A 26,188-nucleotide genomic window follows, 5' to 3' on the forward strand; every position below is an offset into this window, starting at 1 on the left:
ACCACCAATCCGTTTTGGTAGAAATGACGGCAGGGGAGAATGGAGCCCAATGGTATCTTTTGATTTTCGATCGGACGAAAATTTGTCACGAAACTGAGGAGAGAGGGAGAGAGAACGAGAGGAGAGAGAGAGAATGCGCAGGTCTCCTGCCCAGAAGTAGAAATGAGAAGAAAAGGGGATGTCATCTCTGGATTCTGAGATAGCTTCAGGAAGCTTTGATTGTATTGTTTATATATATATATATATATATATATATACACATACATACATATATATATCTAATGTATATTATAGTATTATTATTTAATTAATGATAATAATTATTTAATGAATTTAATTAATAATTAATTATTTAATATTATTATTATTATTATTTTTCATTCCCAAGCCTATCATTTTCTAGGGTGTTACACTCTGGGCCCACTTATAGGGTTGGGGCGTTACAACCTCTCTTTTTGATGATGATCAAAGGGGGAGAAGATTTTTGGTGTCATCTTTTTTTGGAAAATGTTGTGTGGTGTTATGTGAGGAGGAGAAGTAAATGCATGGAAAATGCATATGGGGTAGCTTGCATATGGTTGCATGAAAGTTCATTTTGCTTACTTGTTTTAGTTTGAATGAACTTTCTATCTTGTGCACTGCAGGTCAAAAGCTCCATAGATATGAAAAAAATATAGTTAAACCTTATATGCATAAATTAAGGGGCAACGTATTATAGATATGCACATAGTAAGGGGGAGCATATTGTAGTACCAATCTAGAATATGCATAAATTAAAGGGGGGCTTTAGATTTCACCCTATTGGAGAACACCAATGGTTTACCATCATCAAAAAGGGGGAGAACGTTAGCCTTAGAGGCTAAGTGAGCTTAACTGCATTGTTTTGATTATAACAACACATTAGTGGTTATAGGTAAACTTATCTTTGCTTATCAAGCCATGATTAGTATAAATACAAATGTAAAGATTAAGTAAATTAGTAATAGGTTAGACATTATCAAAAAGGGAGAGAATGTTAGCCTTAGTGGCTACACCATCATTGTTTAATGTGTTTTGATGATATTAACTTATATGTTGTTCCTAGTATTTTAGTATCTTTGCATATCATGTTTAGTACAGGTACTCGTATATGAGTTATTGGATCAAAGGCAAAGATCAGATTGAGTAGACGACAAGAAGGAAAGATCAAATTGACACATACTCGGAAAGACCCAAGCACAACCAAAGGAAACTTAATTGTAAAATTATTTGTAATAAGGGTTGTGTGAGGTAGTATGTTTTGTAACTCTTGCGAGTATGTTTCTTGCCTGATTTTTAAGCAAGAGTTGAACAAATGCATGCATACTAGGACACATGAGTATATAGGATTGTACTAAAGTCACAAACTCAATATTCATAGTTTTCTAAGTTAAAACAAGAAGTTGTCAAATGAATCCTAAAACTCAAATATGTTTTCAAAGGGACAAGTTTTTAACATCCTAGTTTTAAGAACATTTTTATACTTAGTCCCGATTGTGTTAAAACAAGTTTTATATCCTAAAGGTTAAAAAAAAGTCAAGTATATTTATAAAAGGACATACTAAGCATATAAGATATCAAAATGAGTTTTCAAATGTGTTTTATTAATCAAGATATCTTATATTTAAAAGGAAACTCATTTGGATAAGTTTTAATCTTCATTAGACTTAATATATTTCATATACTTTTGTTCAAGAATGTTTTAAGTCATTAAAATGCTTTTTGACAAGGAAAAACAAAGCAATCGTCACTATTGTAGTGCAACATTGAGTCCTGAACACCTTTCGGTATTTTGGGCATAACTTTTGCTAAAAAAAGTCCAAAAAGGATGATCTTGGTGTTCCTGGAAAGTTAAGACAAAATGTCAAAACTTTTATGTTGATGACTTTTTCTAATTCAGGGCATTCGTCAACGAACACAAGGTATTCGTCGACAAGTGGCAGTGTGTGACTAGTCGATGAGAGCAGGGGACTCGTCGACGAGTCCAACGGGCAGCACCACTCCAATGGGCGAAAAAAGACTAGTTTACCAAATAAAATAATTTTTCTTCTCCCCAACGGCTAGTTAACAACTCCTTTAGATTTTGGGCTATAAATACAAGCTATTAGACTTGTATTAACATGATTTTGATGGTTTTGATCATTAGTACAAACATTTTAGTGAAAAACATCTTTGAATCCAAAACCTAGCACTTTGCACTTGTATTTTAGTTACTCATTCACAAAGTGCTCAATCTCTCTTGCTCATTCATCTTGTTTGAATCATTTCTTGAGAGAGTGGTGTGAGATTGTGTTGTAATCATCATCAGCTCATTGTGAGGGGCATTTCTTTATAATCATCTAGTTGTTGTAAGGTTCTTTGTGAACCATTTGGTGAAGTTGAAACAAACTAGCAAGGTGTCTTGGTGATCCTTGTGGCTTCTGGTGAGCGCAATAGGGATTTGTTCCCGAGTTGTAAGATTTCTCCGTTGTTGAAGGAGTTCCTTAGCAGACTGTGGAATCCTTGGGTTGGTCCCCAGGCATGGGCGTAGGCTTGGTACCGAAGCTCATAAAAATACCGTTGTTAATTTTTTCTACCCTTCTCTTCATTTTATTTGTCTTGTGCATGATTTAAATTTACTTATATTGTGATATAATTTCTTGTATCTTGCCAAGTGTTTTTATTTTGTAGAGAAATACGCATTTCGCGAAAAGAGTCTATTCACCCCCTTCTAGACTATATACTCCTGGGGCTAGGACGTTTAACAATTCCTATGTGACACTCTGGGCCCCAGTTTTGGGTTTGAGGCATTACACAGTATATTTGAAAAACAACAAGAATCAACATACAAATATATGTGGTTCGGCAAAGCCTATATCCACGAGAGCAATCAGCAAAGGATTCACTATGAATAATTAAAGTACACAACACAAAGGTTTACAATGATCTTTTTATCTTAAAATATGCGTAAAAAGACTTATTTAACAACCTTTCGGAGGTTTCCCTCCAAATATCCAATCGTTCAAACGTTCCAATTCAAAAGTTGAAATTTTTCTCGCAACCGTCGACGTGGTCAAGCCTGGTCGAGCTCCTGGTCGAGACTCTTAGGAATTCATGTCTGAGATTTTAGGGAATGAGTTGGCCTGGTCAAGTCTGGTCGAGCGGTCGAGCATCTGGTCAAGACTCTCAGGAATTCATGTCTGAGATTTTTCTTTGCTCTCACTTGTCGACGAAAGAGACTCTCGTCGACAAGTGCGTGTTGCTCAGCACACCCATATGCTTTTTTTTTTTTTGTTTATGAACCTCACAAAGTATAAGAGTCATACAAACACAATAATATAACGTTTAAATACTTTCGAATTTGTAATAACTATACCTTTTATAAGTCCTATATATAGGATGTCCCCACATCAATGAAAGTGTCCTGCATTTTCTATAAGTTCCACTCAAATCCAAATCCAGAATCCAAAATTCGTGCTACCAAAGGCAACATTAATGAAATTATTTATGATCATATAAATTCAAAGAAAAGGATTCACGTGATGAACCCATCTAACAGGACTTAAAACTTGATTTGGTGTCTTAGAAAAGAACAAAAAGAAAATGACATGAAAGATATAGTGTGAGACAGAGTATCTCTCACCCATTGCGAAATATCGTGCCCTCGGTGAACAAAAAAATATAATAAAATAAAATAAAAGAGAGAGAATAAAGGAAAGAAAGTTGAAATGCATGATGATAACCGCGTTTATTTGGTCCAACAAGAACTGGCACCACCTTATAATGGAGGCTCAAAGTCCATGATGAATGCCAGCATGCATAGGCAGGCACATAGCGATATAGCATAGCCCCTCTTGACCCAACTCCGAGCTATAATTACCCGTCGAGAAAAACAAATGCGCACTCTTTCCCATATTCCCTCTCTGTAGATCAAACGCTTCATCGATTTCTCTCCTTCTTCCTCTGAGTTTTTAAGAGAACATTATAGGCTGCTCGCCGCCGGCATGCAGTGGGAGAGGAGCTCTCAACAATCTCCGGCGATGCGCGACTCCCACCTCCTCCTCTTTCTGCTCTTCCTTCTGATTCACTCGGCGGCTCTCGCTGCTGCTCAGGCCTCTGCGAACTCAACCTCTAAATGGCTCACACTTTCCGGTAAAGCATTCTTCTCCCCCTTCTCCTTTTTAAATTCTTGTCGGGCAAGATAACAGCACTAGCTAGTTGCGAAAAATTAGGAATCAAAACAATAACAACAGTGAAGATTTAATAAAATGTAGGGCAAGATTTTTGTGAGAGTTGATTATGGATGGATGGATTCATGAAAGTGGCAATGCTTATATTACCAAAAAAAAAAAACATTATTAAGTTAGATTGTGATAGATCTTATACAATCAACTAGAATTTTGTGTATCATAAGCAGATTTTACACGAGCTTCAACTAGGATTTATACTCTATAGATCATTTTATTTTTCTCGCATTTTCATCTCAGTTAGAAATATATTCATGTTTGATATGATGTGAATGTTCAGACTTGATTTGGGTTTTCGATTGTTTCATCAACTTTAGATTAATTTGATTTATCTTTCTTGCTATTTCTTAAAATCAAGAACTTCCGACATATTTTTTTAAGAAAAAATTGATTACAATTCTAAGTTTTACACTTTTTTTCCTAGTCATAGTAAATTTTTGTTTTGTTCATTCAATGATCTTCATTTATTTTTTATTTAAAAAAAATAAATTGGAGTGGGTTCATTCATTGACTGAGATGCCCATTACCACATGCCAATAAAGCAAAGCATGTTCTGAAAAAAACAGCAACTTGGATTTCACTATGTATGTCTATTAAAAGGGAAAAAATTATGCGCAATTTGTGGAGATATGTTAGCTGGTTGATGCATTTCAATATCAACCTTTTACCATTTGTTTATACTTTATAGAATTTTTAGACGCATCTTTTAAAAAATCTCAGATGTACCTTAAAAAATACTCATATTTATATATTTATATCCGATGATGTGAGCCTTAATTTTGATTTTTAAAGTATGAATTTTATTTTTAAAATTATATTTTTTTCGAGACATATTCCATTCTTAAGAGATAAGTTAACTCTTTTTTAAAATAATAATTTCAGGGTTAAATTCTTAAAATGATCGTGCAGTTTACCCAAATAAATAAATATTATTGTCACGCCTCATTCATTTTTTAATATGTTAAATGACAAATTTATTCCTTGATTTTACTTGTAATTTTTTTTTTTTTTTTTAGTAAGGCATTTGCTCTAACCCTAGAAAGTTAACAAGTTCGTAATCCAATTTAGATTTTGTTCAATTGATATATGATACAACCTATATAATGCAAACTTGGTGAGGTATCAATGGGGGCAGGTGTGGACCCACACACCTATATCTGCTAATGCCTTGCCACGCGAGCTCGTGTCACTCAACATTTTATCATATTCTAAAATCGTATAATAATGTTTATTTTATAGTCTGTGAATTTCTTAACAAATTCCCATTATAATATAAATCTATTAATATCATTATACATAATAAATATATGAACTAATGTCTAATGCTATAAATAGAGGTTTATATAAATTGCCTATAAAATAATAATTAAAGTCTCATAGTATTTATACATATAACTTGTGGCGCCCAAACCATCATTGAAGTTTTCAAATTATTTTAAAACTAGAATGCAATATACAATAATAAAAATCTAAACAGCTGGTTTGGTAACAATTAAAAGTTGGCTTTATGCTTTTAATACTGTATGTTTAATGAATTATTTAAATTGAAAAATATTGAACTATGATTTTATTATTTTATGATATGTTTAGTCATTTGATTATATGAAAATTGCATATAATAAATATTTTGTAGTGTTCTAATTATTATATATATATATGTACATTTTTATGATTTATTATATATTTTTAAAAATTTGAAAATATTAATAAAATTATATTATAATGTTGATGTTGATCGAGAACCAATTGTATTTCCGATTTACTTGTTTCATCTTCAAGATATTATATTTGGTTAATTGATTTTATTAACTTAATTATTAAATTTATGTTATTTTTTTTATTATAATTGGACAAAAATAAAGAAAAAATATTTTATTAAAAAAAATATTTTTCATATACACTTAAAGATGATTAATAAAAATTTTATTTTATCAATAAAATTAAAAATTTTAAATATTTTCTACAATTTTTAGAAATTCAAAGAGTGATACTGTATTTCATCCTAAAATAAAATTAAGACCGGTAATAAAATAAATGGTCGGCCTTCTGCAATTGAAACGTGCGAGAGCTCATGTTTGTTGGCGCCATAACATGGAGATGATGACGATGAGCCCTGCTCTGCGAAGCCCCCTTTTAGCCACCTGGAAACAATGATGCACTCAGAGAGATTCAGAAAAGTGAAAGATTTATGGGGTGATTTTTCTTGATTTTGGATAGCAGAGCAATGCTCCTAATGCAGCAGCCATGGCCCCTGGTGGTTCTTCTTATCATATCCCACTTACAAAATTGAAGGCGAAGAACTGAAATTCTTAGGTCTGCAGACTGCAAGGTTCATCCCCCTACGGCCCAGTAACAACAGAGGCGAAATTTGGGCTTCTTGTTCTGGAGTGTAGTTTTCGATATTTTAGAAGGCCAATGCGAGTTACGGGTCGAAAATCTTGAGATCTATCACATTTCCCAGATCTTCCATGGTTTTAGTCGGGGTTTAGCAAGTTTTAACTTCAAATTCATTTAAGGAGTTTGTGAGATGGGTTCTGAAGGAACTTTCTATATTGGTTTGATCGCAGTAAGCTGTCCTGTCAAGGTGATTTCGTTGAATTCAATCTCATTTTATTTTGCAGAAAAACTTCATCTATGAAGGATTCGAAATCGTTTACATTTTTTTTGGAAATAGTTTAACACAATTTCAATTTTCAATAGCATAACGACGTTTGTAAAATGAAGTTTTGATATGGTTTTGATGTCAGTAATCTTAAGCATTTTTAGTGCTATTTCATTATAGATTTTTAGCGATTTCTATGAACTCAGCCTCGTTTTGTTTTGCAGGGGAACAACCTTTAGTCATTGCTCGGGGTGGATTTTCAGGGCTATTTGCTGATTCCAGTTTTTATGCCTTCAAATTTGCTTTATCCTCTAGTTTATCGAATGTGCTGCTGTGGTGCGATGTGCAGCTAACCAAAGATGGGGCAGGGATTTGTTTTCCAGACGTTGTGTTGGATAATGCTTCTGATATTACATATATTTTCCAAAATATGAGCAAGGAGTACATTGTCAATGGGCAGCCCATTAAAGGATTGTTTACTGTGGATTTTACACTGGATGACTTAGCAAATGTCTCCTGTAAGTTTAACTTCCTCCTCCAGTGTTTGTTTTGGACTTTTAATTTTTTTTTTGTTGCTTGTCAGCGGTTATGATGGGCCATTGCTTGATCTAGTGGTAATTAAAAGACTTGTTTACTCAATTTAACTCTTACAGAATTAAGATAATGATTATTGAACCAGGGCAGAAGTTTGAGACTTGTGAATGGCCACTTTGTGCAAAAATGTTGTGGGTGCAATGCACCACTGGTAGTCTGGTTCTAATGTGTGTGTTTGTTTGTTTGTTTCGTTGGTTTTTCTTTTTTCTTTTTTCACTCTTGTCACATCATATATTCAGCTAGACAATTGATGGTTCAATGCCAAATTTTGTAGTTCTTAAAGCCGTCATTAATGTTCAGTCCCTTTTGCAATTAGGTTCTCCTAAAGCTATCAAATGTATAGAATTATTAGGGATAGTGGTGTTGAGTAACTGGAGCCAGAGACACGGTGTCGCGTGTGAGCTGTTGGGCCACGTTGAGCTGTAATCCGCGGCTATTGATTGAAGCTGAAAATGATTACAAATTAATCCGCCATTTACTGTACTTTCTCCAGCCATCTATAAATAGAGAAGTGTGTGCAACTGAAAAGATATGTGTGTAGAAAAGAGCGTGGGAAAGAGTGTAGGGAGAGTTGAGAGGAGTTTGTATTTTCTCCCGATTTCATAGTGGATTGTGGTGTGCTCTGTGTATGTAGGTCAATCTAGACCGAACCACGTAATTTCTGGTGTCTTTTATTTTTCTGGCGTGTGTTTATTGCTCACAGATTCCTAACAAGTGGTATCAGAGCCTGGTTCGGAGCAGAAACGTCAGATTGGAGAAATTCATTGAAAAATAGAGCCTCGTCCAGTGTCTTGAAATTGCATTTTGAGAGCACCACTGTGTTCCTCTCGTCGAGACGAAACCAACGGTGCTAACCGGAGCTCGAAAGGAGCCTAGACGACACCGCACGTGCCGCCAACGTCCAGACGACGTGTCCACGTGCTCCCACGCGCCTTCATGCGCTAGCAGATAGTCGACAGGTCATCCCACGCGCCGACGATCGCCTGGCGAAGCAGCAGAAATTGAAGACAACGTGACGTCAGTGCCACGTCACCTGTCCACATCAGCGCTGGGTTAGCAACGTCAGTGCCACGTGGCGCCGAGTAAGCAGCCCAGTCAGCAATCGCGTCATCGCTCAGTCAGCGGCCGAGTCAGCCGCCATGTCATCTGCCACGTCAGCAACTAGGACCCACAAAATTTGCTAGTAGGTAGGCCCCACAGTGCCATGGCAGCGTTGCGTCAGTAGTGGACCCCACACTACCACGTCAGCAAACAACGTTATTTAACGGCGTCATTAATGCCGTCAGGAATATTCCGTTAGTCTGAGGAATATTCCGTTATAGTTGACCAGATTTGATTAGGTTTTTGACCGGGCTTTTCGGAGCCATTTCGGGTCCGTTTTTTGAACGACTTGAACCATTTCTAAGGTTTTTGATTGTTTCAGATCCAACCGTGCTGTCTGTTTGAGCTAATTCCGTCTCTAGATCAGTGAATTGAGATGTTGAACAAAAGGAGCTCAAAGATCGAGATGGTTAACGACAACAATTTCGGTTTCTGGAAGATGCAGATTGAAAATTATTTGTTTGGGAAGGAGTTGCACTCACTATTGAAGGAAAAGCCTAGATCTATGAATGAGGACGAGTGGGAGCTGCTTGATCAGAAAGCTCTCGGAGCTATCCAAATGACGTTGTCAAAGTTTGTGGCATTTAATATCAAACACATATCAACCACTAAGTCTCTAATGGATACGCTTTCTAATATGTACGAGCAGCCATCAGCCGCTAATAAGGTACATCTTATGAAAATGTTATTTCTTATGACCATGTCTGCAGGTGAAAGTTTTAGCAGACATTTGAATAGTTTCAACGAGTTGTTGGATCAACTCGCTTTAGTTGGGATTACATTTGATAGTGAGATTCGTACTCTACTGATTCTCAGTTAGTTGCCTGAAAGTTGGAATGGTATTGTTACTGCAATCAGTAGCTTCGTAGGGAAATCAAAGCTAGTATACGATGAGGTCTTTAGCATGATTTTGACGGAAGAAATCAGAATGCAGTCAAACCATGGTTCCACTTCGAGTTCAGCCTTGAACATAGAAAGTCTAGGCAGAGGAAGCAGGCATGGACGATCAAACAATCACGGCAAATCTAGGTCTAGACGGTCCAGATCCAGAAATCCCAGAGCTTCTTAGGACACAGGTTCCCAGGGCACAAAGAATATAGAATGCTGGAATTGTGGAAAAACTGGTCATTATAGAAACCAATGCAAAGGTCCGAAGAAAGAATATGAGACGAAAGCGAAGACAGAAGCAAATGTTGCTTCAGAAAATGATGATATGTTGATTTGCTCTTTGGAGAGCAAAAAGGAGTCTTGGGTGTTAGACTCTGGAGTTTTGTTTCATACCACTTGCAGTAGAGATTGCCTAAAGAAGTATACACCCGGTGACTTTGGTAAAGTATACCTTGACAATGATCAATCTTGCGATATAACCGACAAGGGGATAGTGAAGATCAAGATGAATGAATCAGCATGGAAGCTAAGAGATGTCAGATATATTTCAGATTTGAGGAAGAACTTGATCTCAATTGGTCAATTGGAAGATGAAGGATATAACACAACCTTCATTGGTAATGAATGGAAGATTTCGAAGGATGTATTGATGATTGCACGAAGTAAGAAAAGTGGAACTCTTTATGTAACCCCTAATGCATGCATGTTTAGCAACATTTGGCATCAACGACTTGGAAACTTGAGTGAGAAGGGACTCAGGGTGATGCACTCGAAGGAAAAGTTGAGTGATTTACAGTCAGTGAAGATTGACACGTGTGAGGATTGCATACTTGGGAAACAGAAGAGGGTCAGTTTCCAGATGAACACCAGTACCCCAAAGAAGGAGAGATTTGAGCTAGTCTATTCAGATGTATGGGGACCAACGACCATTTCATCCACAACTGAGAAGCATTACTTCGTGACATTTATTGACGATCATTCTCGGAAGGTATGAGTTTACTTCCTGAAATACAAATATGATGTCTTTGATGCTTTTAAGATTTGGAAAGCAATGGTTGAAAATGAAACTGGTTTGAAAATCAAGAAGCTGAGAACCAATAATGGTGGTGAGTATGATGACACCGGGTTTAAGAAATTTTTCTATGAGCATGGTATCAGGATGGAAAAAACTGTGCCAGGTACGTCTCAGCATAACGGCATAGCCAAGCGGATGAATAGATCGTTGACTGAAAAAGCCAGAAGCATGCGTATGCAGTCAGGCTAACCAAAGATGTTTTGGGCAGAAGCAGTCAACACAGCAGCTTACTTGATTATCAGGAGTCCATTAGTCTTATTGGACTATAGACTACCAGAAAAAGTATGGAGCGGTAAAGAGGTAAGACTTTCACATTTGAGAGTTTTTGGTTGTGTTGCATATGTACATATCAATGATCATGTTTGGAATAAGCTTGATCCAAAATCCCGGACATGCACCTTCGTCAGTTATGGTAGAGATGAATATGGGTATCGCATTTGGGATGATGAAAACAAAAAGGTGATTAGAAGCAGAAATGTGATTTTTGATGAAAAGGTAATGTACAAAGATAGAGACACAACAAAACCTACAGAGTTTGAAACAACCTATGTAGATGTGGATGATGTCCTAGAAGGTGTAGGGACACGACAACGAAACACCGAGAATCCTCAAGCAGAGGAACCTGTGGAGTAGATTGTTGCATCACTGCCTCCTACTCTAGCTCTAGAGCTTAGGAGATTTTCTCGGCAGCATGTTCCAAATAGGAGGTATGTGAATCATTTACTTCTTACAGATGGAGGAGAACCTGAATATTATGTTGAAGCATGTTAGGTAGGAGATTCGAGTAAGTGAGAGCTTGCAATGAAAGACGAGATGAAGTCTCTTATCTTCAACAAAACATGGGAACTAGCTAAGTTGCCCAAAGGTAAGAAGGCTCTTCACAACAAATGAGTGTACATGATCAAAGAAGAGCATGATGGATCCAAGAGGTATAAAACCTGGTTAGTAGTCAAAGGTTTCGAGCAGAAGGAAGGAATTGACTACATTGATATTTTTGCACCAGTCGTGAAGCTGACAACCATCAGATCTGTCTTGAGTATTGTTGTATCGGAAGGCTTACATCTTGAGCAGTTGGACGCGAAGACGACATTTCTTCACAGTGATCTTGATGAGGAAATTTATATGCAACAGTTAGAAGGTTTCTCAGTTAAAGGTAAAGAGAATCTTGTGTGCAGATTGAAGAAGAGCTTGTATGGTCTCAAACAAGCTCCTAGGCAGTGGTACAAGAAGTTTGACAGCTGTATGCAGAGGAAAAATTTTCAAAAGTGCAATGCCGACCACTGTTGCTACTTCAAGAGGTATCGTACTAGCTGTATTATCCTATTGTTATATGTTAATGATATGCTAGTTGCAAGGTCAGATATAGAAGATATCAGAATATTGAAGCAACAATTGTTAGAGGAGTTTGACTTGAAAGACTTGGGTCCTGCAAAACAGATTCTTGGGATGCGGATCTCTAGAGATAAGCAACAAGGAACGTTGCGGTTATCTCAGTCAGAGTACATTAGCCGTGTTTTACAGAGGTTTAATATGAACAGCGCCAAAACAATAAATACACCATTGGCAGGTCACTTCTGTCTCTCTAAGGATCAGTCTCCTCAGACAGATGAAGAAAAAGATTTTATGGCTAAGGTACCATACTTCTCAGCTGTTAGAAGTCTCATGTATGCTATGATTGGTACCAGACCAGATATTGGCCAAGCAGTGGGAGCTGTCAGCAGGTACATGTCAAATCCAAGGAAGACTCACTGAGAAGTAGTGAAGTGGATTTTGAGATATCTACGTGGCACTATTGATAAGTGCCTATGTTTCGGCAAAAGTGATTTGAAAATTCAAGGAGATACTGATTTTGCGGGTGAAATTGATCATCGCAGAAGCACCATCGGGTATATATTCACTGTTGGCACAACAACTGTTAGTTGGATGTCACAGATACAGAAGATTGTTGTTCTATCCACTACAGAAGCTGAGTACGTAGCAGTGACAGAAGCAAGTAAAAAGATGATTTGGCTTCAGGGTTTGTTAACAGAGCTTGAAATAAAATAGGAGAGAAATGTTTTGTATAGTGATAGTCAGAGTGCAATACATCTGGAAAAGAACTCTACATTTCATTCCAAAACCAAACATATTAGATTTCGTTATCACTTCGTCAGATCTCTGTTAGAAGATGGCGTGTTGACACTTGAAAAAATCCAAAGTAGCAGGAATCCAACAGATATGTTAACAAAGGTGGTAACCACAGAAAAGCTGAAGTTGTGTTCAACTTCAGTTGGTCTTCATGCCTGAAGACATATTTGAGCACATCATTTATCACTGGTTGAGGAGGCGTCTCCATCTCCAAGTGGGAGATTGTTGAGTAGCTGGAGCCAGAGACGCGGTGCCACGTGTAAGCTATTGAGCTGCATTGAGCTGTAATTCGCGGCTGTCCGTGGCTATCGATTGAAGCCGAAATTGATTACAAATTAATCCGCCATTTACTGTAATTTCTCCAGCCATCTATAAATAGAGAAGTGTGTGCAAGTGACAAGATATGTGAGTAGAAAAGAGCGTGAGGAAGAGTGCAGACAAAGCTGAGAAGAGAGTTTGTATTTTCTCCCAATTTCATAGTGGATTGTGGTGTGCTCCATGGATGTAGGTCAATCTAGACCGAACCACGTAATTTCTGGTGTCTTTTATTTTTCTGGCGTGTGTTTATTGCTCACAGATTCCTAACAACTGGGAATGTAATTTGTTTATCAGTGATTGGAGGTACAGTGACATCGCTATAGTTCATTGTCTTTTTTCTGGTTGAGGCATTTATCCTATGCTTTTTAACTAAAACACTGGCTTTATGGTTGTTTCTTTTAATACTGTTTTGAATTGTCCTGTGCTTGAATTTTTGAATTATTGTTTGTTGAGAAATTTTATTGAGAGAATGGAGTACAGAAGTAGGAAATGGCACACTCCTATAGAGGAAACAGCGTTTCTACCAAACAAGACTAAAAGAAGCATTGAAACTATTAAAATGAGAAAGCTTTCCAATTCCGTTAATGCCACCCAAAGAAATCACTCTAAAGTGCTGAAATGCCCAAACATCAAGAAGAGGCAAAACAGACCATTGATGTTGAACAACATTGATGAATTACTGTCAAGAGAGAACTATGAGGAGAGATAGAGAGAGGAGAGGGGAAGAAGAAGACAAAGAAGGAAGAAGAACATAGTGAGGAAAATGGGGAAAAACATGTTAACTTCCACTCCAAACTAACTCTTACATGGCTTTCAAACCAGATTTATTACTAGAAAATTACAAATAAACCCCCAAAAAACACTCTTATTGCAAACAAAATCCAAAATACATATAAGACTACTACATATTAAACTAAACACTTATAATAACTACTAATTATCTAAACATATTTGGGTTGAGGACCCAACAATCGCTTGACCATATGCTTTGAAATTTTTCTCCAAACATCAAATATTCCAATTCCCACTCTACATTGATTCACTCTTTCTGAAAAGAACTCATATTTGTCAAGTTGCGGAAAGCACCAAGGAGTCTATCAACATGGAAAGAATCATCTTGTTTACAAGAAAGGATCATTCAATTTGGTGAGTGGAAGAGCTTGAGATGGAATCAACTGATACTTCTTGTTGCCAATCCTTGCACCAAGCAACCATGGACACCCTAAAAAGATATGAAAAATCTTGAGAGAGAGACAACTGGCTTATGAAGATTGGTGATTCACCTCAAACTTGGCACCCACATCCATTCTCAAGATACTTGAGAATGCCACTTCTACCAACCTTCTTCATGATGAAGATCAAACCAATTATACAACTATGTTTCTCCACCAACCATTGAGGAAACACTCCTCACACTCGGAAGCTATTCTTGTAGAGCTCAAGGAGTACCATCCTCATCCATTCTCTCACCCCATGACAATATTTCACACACTTGAGTTCAGGGATTGATCAGCTGAAAATGTGCTCTAGTCTAGTTACAAACTTACAACAGGCAGCCTCTTTAGTATAGTTCGATTTGCAGCTGGAAGAACAAAAATAAAAATGAGAAGTCTAAGTCTATTGCTGGAGGCTGTTGCATCTGGATGAAATCTTTTTTCCTAGTTGTGCAGAAATTATTTTAAGAGAATTCAACTAATTGATGCTAAATATTTTACATAGTTGATTATGCAATAAAATATATAATTATCCAACCAAAAAGAACCAACAAAGCAGTAGACTCCAATATGAGGAAGTTCAATTAAAAAAAAATTGCAGCCGAGTGCACAAAGCTCTTACATATGTGGGGTCCGGGGAAGGGGTGGTCCATGATGGGTCCATAGTATGTAGCCTTACCATGCATTTTTTGCAAGAGGCTGTTTCCACCTTGAACCTATGTCCTCGAGGTCACGCGGTGACAACTCTACCATTGCGCCAAGGATTCCCTTCAATATGAAGATTTTCAACAATCAATACCATAGTTTTGAAAACTGGATTGGTGGCGGACCCTGAAAGGTCACTGGGTCCGTCAGACCGGTGGTTGAACCAGCAGTCGAACCAGTGATATCAGCATGATGTTATAGTCTATGTTTATATCTATATATATAATTATATATACCTATATATAAATTCATAATAATGAATAATGAAAAATATAAGATATCTAAGAATTTTTATGTATATGCTTAACACTTACCTCTCAAATTCAAGCAAGATAATAGTAACTTTCATCTTCAAAACATCAATCAAAATAAAATTCAAACTCTAGCATATAATACAATACAAGAATGCACAACAAAGTCTGCACTCTTCATCATCAAATTCAAAGTTTAGTACCTAAAATTTCAAATCAGCATTACATATTGTAACATAAAATAGTCAATACAATATTACAACATTACAAGTTTATAACCTAACAGTTAAAAGGCTTTTTTATCACTGTTTTTGCTCTTTCAACTCCCTCAAAAAGATAATCCATTGATAGTTGAGAACCATGAGAAGCACGAGGAGGAAAATAATTACGCATCACCACAGCTTTACCCTTAGAACTGGAGCTGTCTTCCCCTCCTTTAAACTTTTGCTCAGTTTCTTGCTCATTTTTTTTATTTATTTTTTTATCAGAAGTAGGTGCAGATAAAGATGAGCTTTTTTATTTGTTCACACTAGAACCTCCTGTTCCATAGGAGACATCCTTTATCTTTACATTTTCTACATCATTTAACAAATTATGCATCTGTTCTTGAACATGATTTGGAACCTTTTTACAAGGTGCAGTTTGCCCTCTTTGCTTGGCTAAATGTTGTTTAAATCTATTAATTCCTCCTCCTTTGAATATTTTTCTACAATACAAACACTTCAATTGCCTATCAACCACTTCACAATGATTCCATGTTGGGTTAGAGTCTTCCCACGTTGAGGAACATCCTCAGCCTTAGGTGTGGATAGGGGTTGATTATTCATTATTTTTTCAGATGTTGCCATTTTATTTCGATCCTCTGTGCTGGTCATCCAAAAAAAATTTGACCATAGTATTTCAATTATAAAAATTAATGAACAATAGCAGATTCAACAACAGCCACGGTTTTTAAAAACATGGATTGAACAAAGCATATTCAACACAACAGATTAAAGAAGCATATTGAAATATTAAACACAGCAGATTGAACACTTGAATTGAACACAACAAATGGATGAACACATAATGAACAAAGTCAAAAGTTCTCAAAAAATCTTGACAGACTCATATATGTTTCGGTAGGAATGGGAAAAAATAGGCTCCTGCTGTGAAATGAGGTTGTTAATCATTGACAGGAGAATGCATCGTCCTTGATGAACAAAAAACATGGGCTGAATAAAGCTGGTGTATCAATCAAATTTTTAGGAAAATGAAATCCCAAATTTTGACAAAAAAGAAAATAAAAAGACAAAGTTCTACACCATTTGGAATAATTGAAATTATTCAGTGAGAAATACTACAAATACTTTTATATCAGTTTTTGAATATGCCTAATTTAAATGTATGAGTAGTATTAGTTGAATTAATTAAGTTTTTGATATAAAAAATTTGTATCCAGCAAATTGTCTTCTTGTTCAATCAGCAAAATGTTCAATAGCAGATTGAAGTAATTGAACAGAGCAGCAGTTTTTTTGATGTTTGAATACTATAATTTTTTTTAAAAAAATAAAAACACAGCAGCAGTGAGCAGTGTTTGAAACTTTGAAATTTGAATATTTTAAAACTCATTTACTTGAAGGGAGGTGCGGCAGCGTGCAGCTGTGTGTGGTGGAGCAGAGGCTTCCAGCTGCGGCTAAGGGAGCTTCAGACTTCAGAGTTCGGACTTGAGACTTGGGAGTTGGGGGCCTTGGGGCTGCCGGTTGCGGAGAAGGGCGAAGAACCGAGTCAGCCGGCTGCAGAGAAGGGGGTCTTGGGCTGCCGTCTGTGTGGCAACGTGGAACTGTGGAAGCATCTGACAGTGGGTAAGGGAGCTTTGCCGCTGCGGACTTGGGAGTTGGGCGCTTTGGGGCAGCCGGATGCCTGAGAAGGAGGAAGGATCGAAGAGTGAAGAAGGACGTTTAGATTTTAGGGTGTGTTATTTTTGACTTAAATTAAAAAAAAAAAAAAAAAAAATTTAAAATTAAAATAAATGAACCGGGTTGACCCGGCGACGAACCCATTTGTATCAGTTCTGACTAGTTCGCACCGGGTCAGCTGGTTTGCCCCTGGGTGGCGCCATTTCAAGTTTGTATCTTTGACCTAGACTCGACATGTGCCCAGTCCTGTCAAAAATTGGGTTGAACCGGCCGGTCTGGTCTTGTTTTCAAAACCATGATCAATACAATTTGAGATTGTGGACATATCGAAACTGTGAATGCACATTTGGACAAGAATATTTGCAATGTAAAATATTCAAGACTTTTGTAACAGCCAACTTTTTGCTTCATTGAATGCAACTAATCAAGGTTTCAAGCTAGAATATATTTAATAAATGCGACTTGGATAAACTTTAGCCTTACCGAATTTGGAAAAATAATTCCATGAATAATTAAAATTGTAACTACAGTATCATATAATAATAAACTAAGTTAATTTTCCCACGACCATAACAATTAGTTTCAAAGAATGAAATATCCTAAGGATAATAATTCAGCAGGAAACATTGGCGCTAACACACTTTTTCTGTTTGCTGAATGCTGGTTATTATACTCTTCTTCTCCCTGCAGTATAGGGTGCAAAACATTTTTAGGAACTGACAGTTTTTTTTGTTATTTGCTCAGTGACACAAGCAGTTTATTCTCGATCTAGCAAGTTTGACGACAGTCAGTTCCCAATTATGACTGTTGAAAATGTGGCTACAATGAAACCACCGGGCTTATGGTTGAATATTCAGGCAAGGATCGAATTTTAGTTGCTTGCTTTTACACATTATAATGCATTCTTTTAGTGTATCATTTTTCTCAAAGTTGGTGTAATACTTCTTTTGCAGCATGATGAGTTCTTTCGACAGAACAATTTGAGTATGAGGAGCTTTGTACTTTCAATATTTAGAAGTGTTGTTGTTAAATATATATCATCACCAGAGGTGAATTTTCTTCGCAGTATCGAAGCACGAAAGCCAAGCATCACAAAACTAGTCTTCCGGTTTCTGGGAAAAGATGAAACTGAGCCTTTTACTAACCAGACCTATGGTTCTCTCTTACAAAATCTTACATTTGTGAGGACATTTGCCTCTGGAATTCTTGTTCCTAAGGGTTACATATGGCCTGTGGATGAGAGCCTATATTTACAAACTCGTACCTCTCTTGTGGTTGATGCTCATAAGGCAGGTCTAGAAGTCTTTGCATCAGATTTTGCGAATGATGTTCCTTTTAGCTACAACTTTAGTTATGACCCTGTGGCCGAATATTTGTCTTTCATGGACAATGGTGAATTCTCTGTTGATGGTGTGCTGTCGGACTTCCCAATAACTCCATCAGAGGCCATAGGTAAGTCAACCTCATAACTCACTTTAAAAGAATAACTTAATCCAAAAATTTGTGGATCGTATTGGTTTTGAGAAATGTACTCCACTTCTAAGTTGAATTTGTACCTAAATGCTGTTAAATCATGTTGCACTTTTCTACTTGTGCAGAGAAATTATTTTATGTTAAAGCTGTTGCAAAATATTTTTCTAACAGAGCAAGAATAATTAGTTAAACAGTTTTGTTCCCTCTTCAAACACTTGCTCACACACATATGCTTAGTGAATATATAATATGGATGTACACGTGTGACTCTGTGGTGTGCACATGATTTGCCCTGCTATTTGATTCTAATTTCAAATTTCTCATCTGGCATAATGATTTTCATTCCTATTGATCTTGGGGGCATCCAATTGAGTCTTGTCCAATTCCACACACTTCCAATTTTCGAGAATCAACATCTGTATGTCCAATTGCATCATTGAAGAAGTGAAATGACGTCTCATACATGGGACTTGCATAGTAATTGTACTCTAAAAGGGGAGTGTGACAGTGCATCCTATAACTGCATAATGGAAGGAAATATAATTGTTACAATAGCATGCAATTTTATCTTGTTTTATTTTTGGGAAGGAGGCATGCTAAAGGCCTGCCCACTTGAGGAAAAATGTTTTTGTTTTCAAGTTTAATTTTTTCGAACTTTAAAAAATGCCATCTTGTTTTCTAGTTGTTTCTAAAAATTTTCCAACATTTGTGTGGAATTCATGGAAAATAACTTTTTGATATTTTTCAGTTTTCAATTCATATTGTTGAAAACTGGAAAACATGGTGGCATTTTGGTAAATATTTTAAATGTTTGAAAAGTTAAAATAAAAAATGAAGTGACTTTCTCACAAATGAACAGGCTCTGAAATTTCAAACCGGAGAAAAAAAGTAGAAGAAGAGTACAACTGTTCTAAGATGTGGGCCTAATGAAATCCCTTTATGAACCTTCCAAAGCTTTGGCATGCCCCAACTCCATGCACTCAACATAAAAGCTTATAGCATCAGGAGCAACCTAAATCTTGTAACACTAGTGGTGTAGGACAGGAAGCAAGACCCTTCATCCATGTTGGAGAATAATTAAGAAGATTTGCTAAGGGATTGTTGCCTTTAGTTAGTAGATTCTTTTGGGTTTAATTTAATTAGTATAGAATTATGTGTGTTTGGGGGCTTTTTTTGTAATCTTTGTGTATCAAGGGGTATGTTTGTGATATAATGTTTTTTAGGGGTATATATGTAATTTCACATGTTTAGAGGCTTTTTTATAAGTAGTGTGTGAAAGCCATGTTCTAGGTAGTTGTTTTTGAATTTCAATTGAAGTGAACATGAGTTTCCCCCTTGTATCTTATCCGTCCTCTCTCGCCCTTCCTTTTTTCAATTTCTTCTAATCTCTGCCATGGCTGTAGATCCTTGATGTTGCCCCTGCATCATTTGATATCAGAGCTCCACCTCGATCTCTGTTCTTCCATTTCAGTCCCCCATTTTCTCGTCACACTGCTTCTCTTTTTCCTTCTTCCTCCTCCTTCCTTCACCATTCTTTCCTTTTCTCTATTCTTTGTTCTCTCTACTGTCCACAGGCCCTTCCTTCTATTTTCTGCTGTCTTTAGCCCACTGCTCTGCCCACAGCAGTTTTATCCTCCTTTCTTTCCTTCTCCCTTCTTCTTCTTCTTCTTCTACTTCTCTTGTCTTCTCCTCTTTCTGATGCTCTGCGATCTGAAATTCTGAATTTCTCTTTGTTTCTTTTTTCTTTCATTCTAGGCATTAATCAATCTCCTTCTCTGTTAGTCTCTCACGTCTTCATCTCAAACCATCAACAAAAAGCACCATCAACCATCATCTATGTTCTGAAGTTTCAGTCTGAAAAACAAAAAAAAACCACCGAAAAGCAGTTTTGAACAATTGTGAAAATTCCAGTTGTGTCCCCATTTTTTGAAACACTGAATTCCTGTAATATTCTCGCAACAACTCCCACACCATCAAAATCAGAATCCTCTAAAACCCCTTTTCCTATAGTTTTTTCTTTTTCTTATTACCGGAGCCGTCGACCTCTCAAAAACTCTAGTTTCTTGTGCTTTTCTCATCACACCACCATCACCATCGCATTCACCGCTCTCACATACACCACAACTGCTAGAATCATGGGAAATTGGTTCCAGACACAATAATTTGTTGTTTGACTTTTGTCTCCTGAGATTTTGATTTGCTGAGTGAAATTTTGGTTCCAGATGAGATTGTTTGTGCTGAAGTGTGATATGTTGGTAAGAAAGGCTCTAAATTAAACTATCAGGTCGCGATCAGCATTGATTTGTTACTGCCAACAATAATAGTCAGTTTGCATTGCTGCATTTGTTAGTTTTCTATGTGAATTTGTTTATTTCTGCATGCACTCAAGATGACACATGAATTGAAGATGGTTCTTGAGAAATTTGGAGTTAAGCTTGCTTGAGAATTGTTTTAAGGGCTTTTGGTGATCTATAGTTGCAGTATGTGTGTATATATATATATATATATATATACACACATACTGCAACTATGCATGTATGTGCGTATGTATATACGTATATGTATAATCCAGCAGTATATTGACAACTTAGTGGACAAAGGAAAGCCATTATCATATCTTGGGCACAATTCCAAGCTTTTCCACACCTTTCTCAAGTCTAGAAGGTATGTTTGCAAAATCACCACTGATGGCCTATCAATATGGTTTCTCTAGTTGGAGTGACTTGTATGCAACTTCATCCGAAACCTCACCTAGAGCCTTATGAGATATCTTGGATTGATAGCACTATCTTATATGTTTATGAAACATGTTAGGTTCCTATCCAAATGGGTGATTATTTTGATAATGTTTGGTGTGAAATCATACTTAGATTGGCCATGTACTCCTTGGTTGGATGATTTGGTTGTGATTCAAGGACATGAGAACACATCTTCCACTATAACAGTACAAAGATCATCTTGAAGCCCACACTCAAGACAAGAAAAATCTGTTAATTACTCAACATGAAGACAATACAAGGAGAGAAATGCATGTGTTTGAAGACATCCGTCTTTCAAATATTCCTATTGCCGAGTTGTCATCCCGATATGACCAGTGATGGTATTCTCAATTCAAGTCTATGGTGCTGCCAATGGAGTGTGGTTTCTTCTATTATTCAAGCACTGGTTTTCGAAGAGTCCAAGTTTGCTTCTTACTTTTGATCCTCCAACATTCAAAATTTGAGGCTGAATTTTTTTCTAATTGGGGGAGATTTGTTGTTGGACAAGAAGCAAGACCTTTGTATTGTAGGGTTTAGATAGTATTTTATTCTTTTTTGTTTAATTAGTATAGAATTGTGCAGTTGGGTGCTTATTTGTAATATTTGTGTATCTAGGGGTACATTTGTAATGTATAAATGTAATGTACTCTTAGGGGTATATGTGTAATTTCACGTGTTTAGAGGCTTTCTTATAAATAGTGTGTGAAAGCCATGTTGTAGGTAGTTGTTGAATTTGACATGAACTGAATGTGAGTTTTCCCCTTACATCTCCCTTGTCCTCTTTTCCCTTTCCTTTTTTCAATTTCTCCTAATCCCTTTTATGGCTGTAGATCCTTGATGCTGCCCCTGCATCACCTAGTTACTGCAGAGGCTCCTATTTCTCTGAGAGTCCCTTACTTTGAAGAGGCTAAGAAGCCCATCCCTAACTACTTTGATAATTGAATTTTCTATTGCTTAATGCACAATATTCACTGCACTTTATGTTATTGTTTTAATTCCATTGTCATGCAATATTTACTTTCATTTGCTGATTTCTTTTTTAAAACTGCAGGTTGCTTCTCTCACATAGGAAAAAATGACTCAGGACAAGGTATGCCATTACTTTCTATGGTGCTTTTTCGTTTTGTGTGTTGACCACTTTTGCTCATGTGTAATGTCAACCTCACCAAATATATTCCATATTTTAGTTCATTGGTTGAGTGATCTGCACATCAATGTTAACTTATTTCTTTTCCCTGGTTTGTGCTTCAGCTAATCCTTTGGTTATTGCATACAAAGGATCAAGTGGAGAGTACCCTGCTTGTACTGATATGGCATATACAAAAGCTATTTTAGATGGTGCCAATTTTGTCAGCTGTCCAGTTCAAATGACGAAGGATGGAATTCCAGTTTGCTTAAGCCATATAAATCTTATGATTGGCACAAATGTTGCTCAATCAAATTTCATAAACCGAATCAGAACCATTCAGGAGATTAATGTGGAAAGTGGAGTAATTGCACCTGACCTCACATGGAGAGAGATTCAATCCTTGACCCGTAAGTTCGAATTGTTAACTCATTTGCTCGTCTTGAGCTTTAAAGTGCTTTCACCACCTTTTTTGCTGCATTTCTATCTTTATTTTCTTTCTTCTTTCTTTATCTTTTATTTGGGGCAATTTCTATTTATCTATCTATCTACTTGGTTGAACATGTGAACTATAATGATTTTACAAAACAAAGATAAAATCCTTGAAGTATGTGCATGGGCAGAAATTCTTTCAACTTTTTCTTGATTTTTGGCAGATTTCTCTGGCTCTATTCAATGTAGTGCAGCAGCAGAGCGGGCACCCCTAAAATGTGCTGCTCAGCTTAGCAGAGCGGGTACTCCTAAAATGATCAGCTCAGCAGACCACATTGCATGCCCACTTGGGGGGTGGGGGGGTGTAAAGTTTCCTTTGCCAAAACTTCAGAGCAAAACTGTCTTCTCAATCTTGCAACTATGGACAAATTGTCTTTTAAATTTCAATATTATTGATATTATCACTTCTTGTATCATATTTGTTAGTTACCAGAAACTGGGCATATAAATGATAGAATCACCAAACTTCAATAGAGGTTTTTATGTTATTTTTAGAATTTTACGGGTGGTCCCCTTAATTATTATAAGATAAAGGAGATAAATGTAATTTTTCTAATTTCTACTGCTATATTTTGGGCTATGTTGAGATCTTCATTCCCCTTTTTGAAAATTGATTTTGAAAAAAAAATTAATACATTTATTTTCAAAGAGCAAAAGGTTTGTTTCAATTTTGTTGGATTTCCTTGACAGGCAAAGAACAATGAGCCTACAGTTTGAGTTGCTTGTGGCAAATTACCATCTCAAAATTAGCCTTGTATGCTTATAAAGAACTATAAATGCTTACAAATATGCCTAAAATATATTAGATTCTTTTTATTGGGAACTAGGAGGGGGAGGTTGAAGAATCACAGAGACATGATTTTTTTTCCTTTTCTTTTTCTGCCTTGGCTTTTCATAGAATTTCCCTTTTGATAGGTTTTCATGGATGCTTCTTAAGCCTTTAAATTTTCTAGTAAGATTTCATTTTTTTGGTAACCCAGAATCCTCCCCCCACGGGAGGACGTGATTGGCCCCACAGCTCCCTCCTAAGAAATCAAGGATTGACTTTTGTGCAAAATCGAACCCAAGACCTCCTACTGCGAGACAGCCTTGCAGCCTGCCCGTCTTCACTCAAGTGGCTAAGCCAATCCTAGAGAGTGATTTCATTGGACCTGTAACATGGAACAAATTGAGGTCCTCTTTAGGAAACCATCTCCTTTTGCACCATCAAGATGGGTCATCCTCTCACTGTTTCATTTTCCTTTTCCTTCCCCCTTTCACAAATAATTTGCTTCTCTTCATGCCGTTGATGAAATGCTTCTATGACATGTTGCATTAAAACACTAGCTTGATTTATTTGTCTTGAGCAGCATATACTCAAGATCTCTCTGACTTTTTTTTTTTGATGTAGCGGCAATATCAAATCCATACGTGAAATACCAATTGTGGAGGAATCCTAAGTTCAAAAGCGCCGGAAAGTTCTTAATGCTATCTGAGTTTTTGGCTGTGGCAAAGAATTTGTCTTCTCTTTCTGGTGTATTGATTGTCATAGAGGTTAGCTTATTCTATCTCTGTTACTTGTTTGGATCTGCATTTATATTGATGGATTTTTTTAGACTGAGAAGGGGAGTCATATGCTAATATAAACTTCTTTTCTTAACTTTGTGTGGAGTCATGATTGGTCATCTGTCTTAACCCCTGCTCTAGTGTGATCCTTTGCCTTGTGTACCTTTTCAAAAACTTCTAGAGTCAAGGCTCTCGAGTACATGAGTGTCTTTATGGAGTGCCACCTGTGGACTATTTTAAGCAGTCATAAAATTGAGAAAATAGGGTTTTCTATTTTAACTTAAGAAATTTGAGTGCCAGGAATTCTAGTTACCTTAAGGTTATTTTGAATATTTTAGCTGTTTTCTGGTTTTTAATTATTAGTTTTACTCCTTAATGTAAGGATATTTTATACGAGTACTGGTATGTCTAATTGAATAGTCCATACTGTTCATCTCGATTTATAATTCCCAATTCCCCATTGTTTTTGTTTTTGTTGTTGCTCCAGTTGTTAGCTTGCAGTTTGACAAACCAGAAGTTTTGGGAATTACTATAAATTTAAACAACAATTTGCTTTAAATTGATGGAGCTTGTGTGGCTTTCATTCTTTCCTGTGAGAAACTGCTTTATTAGTCAGAAATTGACTTGTTTGTAAGGATTTATGTTAACAGTGAGAGATTTATTCAACATATTGTGCAAGAAAGAGTGTGAGAAATACAATGCCCTGAGTGAAATTTGTTTATTTTTAACATGTTGAAGACATTTTGCAATGAATTGAAAAAGAAAAGCAGGAAAGCACTTGTTAATACTGCAATCTTGGCATGGACTCTGCATGGGCTTTGTTCTGTGCTTGGGTTCCCATAGAAATTGATTTGATATTTCTTATCAAAGTGATGCTGCATGCATATGAATTTGGGCTAGACTCATGCTTCCCTTCTCTCTGTGCTCATGCTCATCAATTGAAACACTACCAACACCCCCCCCCCCCCCCCCCAACCAAAAGAAAAAAAGCTTTTATTGCTTTCTTGAGTCACACCATAATGTTCATTTTCTTGTTTTTAGCTGTCACCTTTATCATTTATTTTACCTATAAAAAATGGGCCACTTTACCTCATCGGAATCCGATGAGCCAGTTCTCAAGAAATGACAGAACCTAGTTTTTGTATTATGTTTTCTTTTTTATTTTTAATTTATTTTTATTTTTATGGTAGTTCAGAATCTTCTTGTTTCTTTGGTTGGTTAGTTGAGGTGGAAATTATTTTAATTGGCATGGATTCCTTGAATGGGTATCAGCTTTGCTAAATTCATACTTTTTGGTTTGGCAAAGCAATACTAGCAAAAGATTGGAAGGGACATATAAGTAAGATGTTGTTAAGGCTTGATATTTATTGTTGGTTCACAACTGAATAGCTTAAGCGTTAGGTAAAGCATAATCTAACATGGTATTAAAGCCACAGGTACTAGGAGGTCCAAGGTGCTAGCCTTACTGCCTGCGTTTTTTTATTTTTTTTTAATTTTGTTAAAAATTATCTCGTTCCCAGTAATGGTGTTATTCATTGTATGTTTATAAGTGGTAATCTAACGGAGAACAACCTTAAATGAAGTACCAGTTAAGAAATAAATACAGTAAAATGCTACACTCTGTTAAGGTGTTCTGGTTTTATTGTGTCTGCATTTATTGTGAGTTTATTTAAAAAGACTATCTTATTTCAATAATGAATGTTATTCATTGTTTGTTTCTCTTCCTGCACATCTAGGGGAGTGTTAAGGCTTGATATACATTGTTAGCCCACAAAT

At 36.5% G+C, this 26,188-nt stretch overlaps 1 protein-coding gene across 2 annotated transcripts in view; it reads left to right on the forward strand.

Moving 5' to 3' along the window:
- Positions 1-3,737: 3,737 nt before the first annotated feature.
- LOC131167145 (glycerophosphodiester phosphodiesterase GDPDL3-like) overlaps positions 3,738-26,188 on the forward strand; it is a 30,873-nt gene continuing 8,422 nt past the window's right edge. The window contains exons 1-8 of one of the 2 annotated variants that reach the window (XM_058125963.1): positions 3,747-4,149; positions 7,071-7,364; positions 17,762-17,874; positions 17,971-18,469; positions 22,301-22,339; positions 22,501-22,785; positions 23,032-23,109; positions 24,258-24,400. In XM_058125963.1, the coding sequence (XP_057981946.1) occupies positions 4,002-4,149; positions 7,071-7,364; positions 17,762-17,874; positions 17,971-18,469; positions 22,301-22,339; positions 22,501-22,785; positions 23,032-23,109; positions 24,258-24,400 (1,599 nt within the window). In that variant the 5' untranslated portion in view covers positions 3,747-4,001. Of the gene's footprint in view, positions 4,150-7,070; positions 7,365-17,761; positions 17,875-17,970; positions 18,470-22,300; positions 22,340-22,500; positions 22,786-23,031; positions 23,110-24,257; positions 24,401-26,188 lie in introns of both variants that reach the window. The other variant, XM_058125964.1, reaches the window with a different exon arrangement.

Source organism: Malania oleifera, chromosome 1, assembly GCF_029873635.1.
Source record: "Malania oleifera isolate guangnan ecotype guangnan chromosome 1, ASM2987363v1, whole genome shotgun sequence".
NCBI classification, from domain to species: domain Eukaryota; kingdom Viridiplantae; phylum Streptophyta; class Magnoliopsida; order Santalales; family Ximeniaceae; genus Malania; species Malania oleifera.